At 63.9% G+C, this 6,484-nt stretch overlaps 1 protein-coding gene across 1 annotated transcript in view; it reads right to left on the bottom strand.

The window, feature by feature from the left end:
- HGS (hepatocyte growth factor-regulated tyrosine kinase substrate) overlaps positions 1 to 6,484 on the bottom strand; it is a 14,130-nt gene that overhangs the window by 4,106 nt on the left and 3,540 nt on the right. Inside the window, exons 5-17 of the mRNA XM_007959582.1 lie at positions 5,775 to 5,898; positions 5,304 to 5,356; positions 4,879 to 4,947; positions 3,916 to 4,040; positions 2,998 to 3,076; positions 2,820 to 2,918; positions 2,637 to 2,732; positions 2,036 to 2,074; positions 1,819 to 1,962; positions 1,670 to 1,729; positions 700 to 913; positions 403 to 575; positions 37 to 177 (exon numbers count right to left, since the gene is read on the bottom strand). Of these exons, the coding sequence (XP_007957773.1) occupies positions 37 to 177; positions 403 to 575; positions 700 to 913; positions 1,670 to 1,729; positions 1,819 to 1,962; positions 2,036 to 2,074; positions 2,637 to 2,732; positions 2,820 to 2,918; positions 2,998 to 3,076; positions 3,916 to 4,040; positions 4,879 to 4,947; positions 5,304 to 5,356; positions 5,775 to 5,898 (1,416 nt within the window). The remainder of the gene's footprint in view (positions 1 to 36; positions 178 to 402; positions 576 to 699; positions 914 to 1,669; positions 1,730 to 1,818; positions 1,963 to 2,035; positions 2,075 to 2,636; positions 2,733 to 2,819; positions 2,919 to 2,997; positions 3,077 to 3,915; positions 4,041 to 4,878; positions 4,948 to 5,303; positions 5,357 to 5,774; positions 5,899 to 6,484) is intronic.

A 6,484-nucleotide genomic window follows, 5' to 3' on the forward strand; every position in this document is an offset into this window, starting at 1 on the left:
CTGGGCGTAGGGCAGAGGGACGGGGTGGGCGCGTGCCTGGGCGTAGGGCAGGGGGAAGGCCGGCATCTGGGCGCGCATCTGCACCGTCTGCTTCTGCTGCTCCAGGCGCAGCTGCCGCTCCTTCTCCTGCTCCTGTAGGCGCTGGATGGCCAGCTGCCGCTGCACTTCCAGGTACTCCTGGGGGGGGCGGCCGCAGTGCTCAGCTGGCTGCCTCATGCCGTGTGCCCCCTGCCTCTAAAGAGCAGCGCCCTTGCCCCAGGCCACCTGCCCTGGGAGCAGCGCCCTCATCCCGGGGCACCCGCCGAGAGCAGCGCCCTCACCCCAGGCTGCCCACCCTGGGAGCGGCGCCCTCACCCCAGACCACCACCCTAGGAGCAGCGCCCTGGCGCTGGGCCACCATACCTGCTTCTTCTGCCGCATGATCTCCAGCTTGTGGGCCAGCTGGATCTGGCGCTGGCGCTCGGCCTCCTCAGCCGCCCGGCGCACCTTTTCTCGGTGCTCCTCCCGCAGGGCGCTGAGGGCCCCCCGGGCATCACGGATCTGGGCCAGCTTGTCCTGCAGGCCCTCGTAGTAGACTGTGGGGAGAAGACAGGGTGCTGTCTGACAGAAGCATCACCACAGACACACTGCCTGCTGTGGCTGCCCAGGTGGCCCTGCCCCCCAAGCCCGTGCGCCCCCGGGGGGCTCTGCAGGACGCACGCCGACGCTCGTCCAGCTGGTTGAGCAGCTCCAGGAGCTGGGGGTGCATGCCGTTGATGGCCTGGAACAGGGAGAGCACGGCCGAGTCGTTGGTGATGCTCCGGCCTCGTATGTGGTTGCTCTTCATGCGGTTGACAAAGGTGGTCACGGCATTCTGCAGGCCCTTCAGGAACTGCTCGTGGCTCTCCTCCGACTCCCCGTTCTGGAACTGCTGCTGGTAGAGAGCAGGACATGAGCACCCCTGGCCAGGCAGGACCCAGGCTGCCGGGTGCCACTCTGAGGGCTGGGCAACAGGTGTGCCCCCGTCTCACACGTGGAGAAACAAAGCCCAGGGGGAGAGCATTCCCCCGAGTGACCCGGCCAGGCCTAGGAAGAGGGGCCGAGCTGGCTGACCGCCTCCGTCCCTGCCAGGCGACCACAGGCAGAAGGGGGGATGGCACAGGGTGCCCCCCCAGGTGGGTCTGTCCCTGACTCAGTCCAGCAAAGCCCAGCTGCCCCAGGAAACACCACAGACCAATCGGGGGGGTTCAGGTTCCTCTGGAATAGTCACTCAGATCCATCAAGGGTGGAGGAGCCCAAACTCGCCCCACTGTGAGTTCTCTGCCTCTAGGAGGCCGCCAGGGGTGCGGCTCCGACAGGCCCATCATCACAGCGTTCTGAGGATCCCTGTGCTCTTACCGGACCTGTCACGGCAGGGTTCTGTGGGGCGGTGTGCCCTGGCAGGCCCGTCACAACAAAGGCTCTGTGGGTCCCTGCTCTCTAGCAGGCCTGTCACGATGGGGGCTCTGTGGGGTTGTATATCCCAGCAGGCCTGCCATGACAGGGGCTCTAAGGGGTCGTGTGCCCTGGCAGGCGCGTCACGACAGGGATTCTGTGGGTCCCGGTGCTCTAGCAGCCCCATCATTACAGGGGCTCTGTGGGGTTGTGTGCTGATGCCTCTAGGGATGGAGACAGACCCGCCGTAACTTACCTCACTGAAAGGACCCCCAGAGGGTGCAACGGGTTGAGAGTCAGGCTCTGGGAGGGGCACCTGGAAGAGATGAGTGTGAGGGAACGTCAGCCTCCCTGGTCCCCCATACCCACAGGGCTGGAGGGCAGGACAGTGGGCGTGGCCCTTACCTCCACTGTGCTCCCCGGGGCCGCGTGCCCTTCCCTGGACAGGGCAGCCGGCTCGGCCAGGGGCACAGGCGCCGAGGGTGTGGGGCTCTTGCGTGCCTCCTCCTGCTTCTTCTCCCAGTAGTTGCGGTTCAGATACCGAGCAAGCTGGGGAGACAACCAGGAGATCACTTCTCGGATAGGGGACACACAGGCCCACACCCCCGTGGGCGGGCCTTACCTCGGGATCAATGTCCTCAGCCAGAGGTGCTGATGAGTTCTGCGGGGAGAAGGAGGGTGTGAGGACCTACAGCCCCCAGAGTTCTGAGGATACGAGCAAGCAGAGACTCAAACCCTCAGCGCTATGTTTGCTGGGGCAGCAGCTCAGGCAGGACGCGGATGGCACTGCACAGTGGTCCCAAGGCTGGCCACGTGCCATTCCCGGGCCGCTCTCTGGCCCCCCCAAGGGTGGCTCTGCAGCAGCCCACCCCTCAGCCCAACTGCCCGGTGGGGAAGACCCTGCCCCTCAGGCCCCGCCCTCACCCTCGGCCAAGCCCCTCCTGCTCTCACTGGCTGGTGCTTCCTCTGAGACAGGGTGATTCTAGGGCTCAAGAGGGGCCCAGGTGGGTGGTGTGCGCAGCCCTCCCACCCTCCCGAGGGCCAACCACAGTGCTTCCACCATGGCTCGCCTTGCTGGATGGAGGTGGAGCAGAAGGCCGGCCCGCTTCCTCACCATCACACACCTGGGACCCCTGCAGCTCAGGTGAGGCCCAGAGCACCCAATCAGGCTGGGCCTCCGCCCGTGCTGGGGTTCAGAGAGAGCCAGCGGCAGTGAGACTCACCACGGGTGAGGAGTACAGGCTGCTGGCAGGGGGTGCGGACGAGGCCACGGGTGGGGGCTCCGCCTTGGGGTACGCGGTGTAAGTGGACTTCTGTCTCTGTAACAAATCAGGGACATGGCAGGGTCTGCACCCCCGCCCCCACGCGCCTGAGCCCTCAGCCCGCCCCCGCGGGCCCGCCGTCACCATGCGCTCCTTCTCCTCGGCCTCCGACTGCGACAAGGCCAGGGCCAGCTGCAGCTCCTCCTCCTCCTGCAGTGCTGTCTCATCCCTCTTGGGGGGCAGCTACGACACACAGGCCAGGTGAGGGGCCTGAAGACACGGGGCGGGACCCCGGGGGGGGGCAGGGGCTCGGGGCGTGTACCTGGGACTGCTGTGACAGGGGGCTGGTCAGGTACTCGGGCGGCAGCTCAGGGGTAGGGGCGGCTTTTCCTTCCGCTTTCCTGCAGACACACAGGGTACTGCAGGCCACAGGGGCTGGGCACCACCCAACCCCACCCCGTGCTGAAACCCCCAGGTCTGGGTCAGTATCCCGAGGGCCCCAGAGATCAGCAGGAAGGGCCCTGGATCAAAAGCCCAGCTCTGTCGCGTCTGCTGCGTGACCCTGCACAGGCCACTGGGCTGTCATGACCAGAGCTTCCTCTTTGCAGACAGAGACCCAAGGCCTCCGCTCAGGAGAGCCTCTGCCCAACTCCCGCCTGCCCTGAGGGGTGTGCACTGACTCAGCTGCTCTGCCTACACGTCTTGGGCCAGCTCCTCTGGCCCCAGAGCCCCCCACGTTGGCGCCCACTGTTGGGCCTGAAAACAGGATGAACGTTTCCTGAAGTCAGGTTCACTGGGTCCCTAATGGGTTAGAAGAATGATCAAGACATAGAACTTTCTTCATGGATGAGGATCTCTGAGCCCAGTGGGGAGGAGGGACAGAAAAACTATGAGTGGTACAGAAGGCAACCCCTGTCCATCTTGTCCCTCGCCATGGGGCCTGCCCCGCCTGCCGGCGCCGTGACTGTAAGCACCCAGAAGGATCCACCACCTCACCCAGTTTCTAGCTGTGAACGTGACTGTGGACAGGGTCTGGGTACAAGTGTGGGACTCCTTGGGACCTGCTCCGGGCCTCGTTAATGCTGTACCTGTTCTGAAGTGTGGGGAGTGACCAGGACCCAAGGGAACGCAGCCACCCCACGATGCAGGTCTGGGCAGGGGCAAGCGGGGCCATGGCCAGGAGATGGAAGCCCAGGTGTGAGGGCACGTGCCCCCCCCCCCCGGTGGAGATGGGGCTCACTTGTTCAGCTGCTCATAGCAGGGCTCACACACGCGCACCTCCTTCTCGATCCCGAACTTGGGGATGGTGGAGTACTTGGAGGAGCACTTGCCACAGAAGATCTGCCCACACGCCCGGCAGTGGTGCTGTGGACGGGGCAGAGGCACACCAGGCTGGGGGCCCGGCCGACCCTGGGCTATCTGCTGGACTGTGCAGAGGCCAGCATCCCCCAAGGAGCCCCAAGGAGCAGGGAACCTCCAGGAGCAGCAACACGAGGCACCGTATGGGGAAAAGGACTCCGTCAAAAAGACAAGTCCGTCTAGAACACTTTATCGTCATGGCAAGTATGTCCCTGCGTTCACACGTGCATGTGTGTACATCTGCTCACCTCCTCAGCCGGAGCATGCGCGTACACATACACGCGCATATACGAGCACCACCTGAGTGGGGAGGGTAAGTGCACACACGGGCACACAGATACGTGCACACGACCGCAGTTACACTGAACATGATGTGGACAGCACACGTACTTTCATGCTCACAGGGTCCTTGTGCATCTGCTCACACCCCCAGGCCCCACACTCAACTGAGGGGCTTTGTGGGGAGTGAGACGGCAGCTCCAGGGACTGGAGTGCACACAAGTTCAGTGGCTGGAGAAACATGCTGGGCAAATACAGCAGAGGGTGGCGGCCACTCAGAAAGGGGCAGGCTGCCTATGTGACCCAGGAAGGCATCGCCTCAGCTAGAAGTAGAGCCTGGGACATGGGGGCCTTTCCAACCCCTGTGAAGCTAGGCCTTGCCGGGCACTAAGCCTCGAGCCTCCGCCCCGTCTGAGCGCACATGTCCACCTAGTCGTGGATGTGGCCACAGGAAGGGACCCACCAGGCTGACGAGGTGGGGCTCAGAGCACAGGGCAGGTGGTCAGTGCCTGCAGGATGCAACCCCTCCGCTCCCTACCCGGCCCGGGTGCGGCTGCTCACTCACCTTGCGCGTCACCACACTGAACTGCACACGACACCGGTGGCACTCCTCGGCATCCACCCAGTCCGGGGCCTGGGGAACAGGCCCGATTAGCACCGAGCAGGACAGCCGTCAGATGCCCACCTCAACCTGTGCCCAGAGGGCAAGGGGCAGAGCCCCACTCCTTGCACATGTGGGTGGGTGGCAGCAGCTGCCCCTCCAGGACAGCAGACACATGCCCCCGACAGCCCCAGTTCAAATGCACCGTGGGCTCTTCTCCCTCGGCCTGCACAGAACAACTGCAGGGGTTCCTTCAGAAACGTCAGAGATTCTGATCTCTGGGGACCAGACAGCTCGCTCCCAACTCCCCCAGATGAGCCCAGACCTAGGACTGCATCCTGCTGCCCAGACACAGCCCAGTCCTCAGCACCGCTCACCACTGTGCTCACCCGCTCTGCAGCAAACATGGCATCGCTCTCCTTGAACTCTGGGAAGACATGTCCTGGAGAAGGAGAGAATCGTTACCCCAGAGCTTCACGTGGCCCGCGGAGTCCCGGCAGTCTCCTGCCACCTCAGCTGCCTCTGGCTGTCCTGCTCTTCCAGGGACCTGCCTCATCCTCCCAGGGCTGACCACCTGGAAATGACTGCCTACTCGTTTCATCCTTGTGTAGGACCTGTTGCCACTTGCCTGCCTGAGAGTGTGATGTCCACAAAGGTGGGAACCTAAGGACCCAGTCCCTCACTGGTCACTCAGCAGGGCCACCTCATGTGATGCTTATGGCTAGCCTGTGCTTACACCCACCCAGCTCCCCTTGTCATGCCTGGGGTCGACATGGCACTGCCCGTAGCCATCTGGAGGACAGCTCTGGCCAGAGTGCAGTGTGGCAGACAGGACCTTTCCATGGTCCATCCCAACTCACCCTCCACCTTCATGATCTGGTAGGTGTCCTGTACCACCTTGTACTTGGGCTCGTTCCGGAAGGCGTGCGCCCAGGCCTGGATCAGGTATAGAACCTTGTTCCGCACGTTGACTTCTACCTGCCTCTGTAGAGGAGAGGAAGAGCAAACGGCTGTGGGGACTTTCAGAGTCACAGGGGATACCAGCAAGATTTCCACACCTCCAAGGAAGGCATGGTGGCAGGGGGTGTGGGGCCACACCCTGATTCAAGGGGGTGGGCCTGTGTTCTGACTTTGAGAGTGTGGGGACCATGTCCTGACCCTGATAGGGTGGGCTGTGTGCCAAGCCCTAAGGGGGCATGGGGTAGGATCTCGACCTGAGGGGGTAAGCTGTATGCCGGGTCCTAAGGGGGCATGGGGCTGCATCCTGACTCTAAGGGGGTGTGGGGCTGTGTCCTGACCCTGAGGGGCGTGGGGCCACATCCTGACCCTGAGGGACGTGGGGCTGCGTCCTGACCCTGAGGGGCGTGGGGCTGCGTCCTGACCCTGAGGGGTGTGGGGCTGTGTCCTGACCCTGAGGGGTGTGGGGCTGCGTCCTGACCCTGAGGAGATGGGCTGTGTCCTGACCCTGAGGGACATGGGGTTGCGTCCTGACCCTGAGGGGTGTGGGGCTGTGTCCTGACCCTGAGGGACGTGGGGTTGCGTCCTGACCCTGAGGGGTGTGGGGCTGTGT

This window comes from Orycteropus afer, unplaced genomic scaffold (genome assembly GCF_000298275.1).
Source record: "Orycteropus afer afer isolate SDZICR_OR568_19922 unplaced genomic scaffold, OryAfe1.0 scaffold00018, whole genome shotgun sequence".
NCBI classification, from domain to species: domain Eukaryota; kingdom Metazoa; phylum Chordata; class Mammalia; order Tubulidentata; family Orycteropodidae; genus Orycteropus; species Orycteropus afer.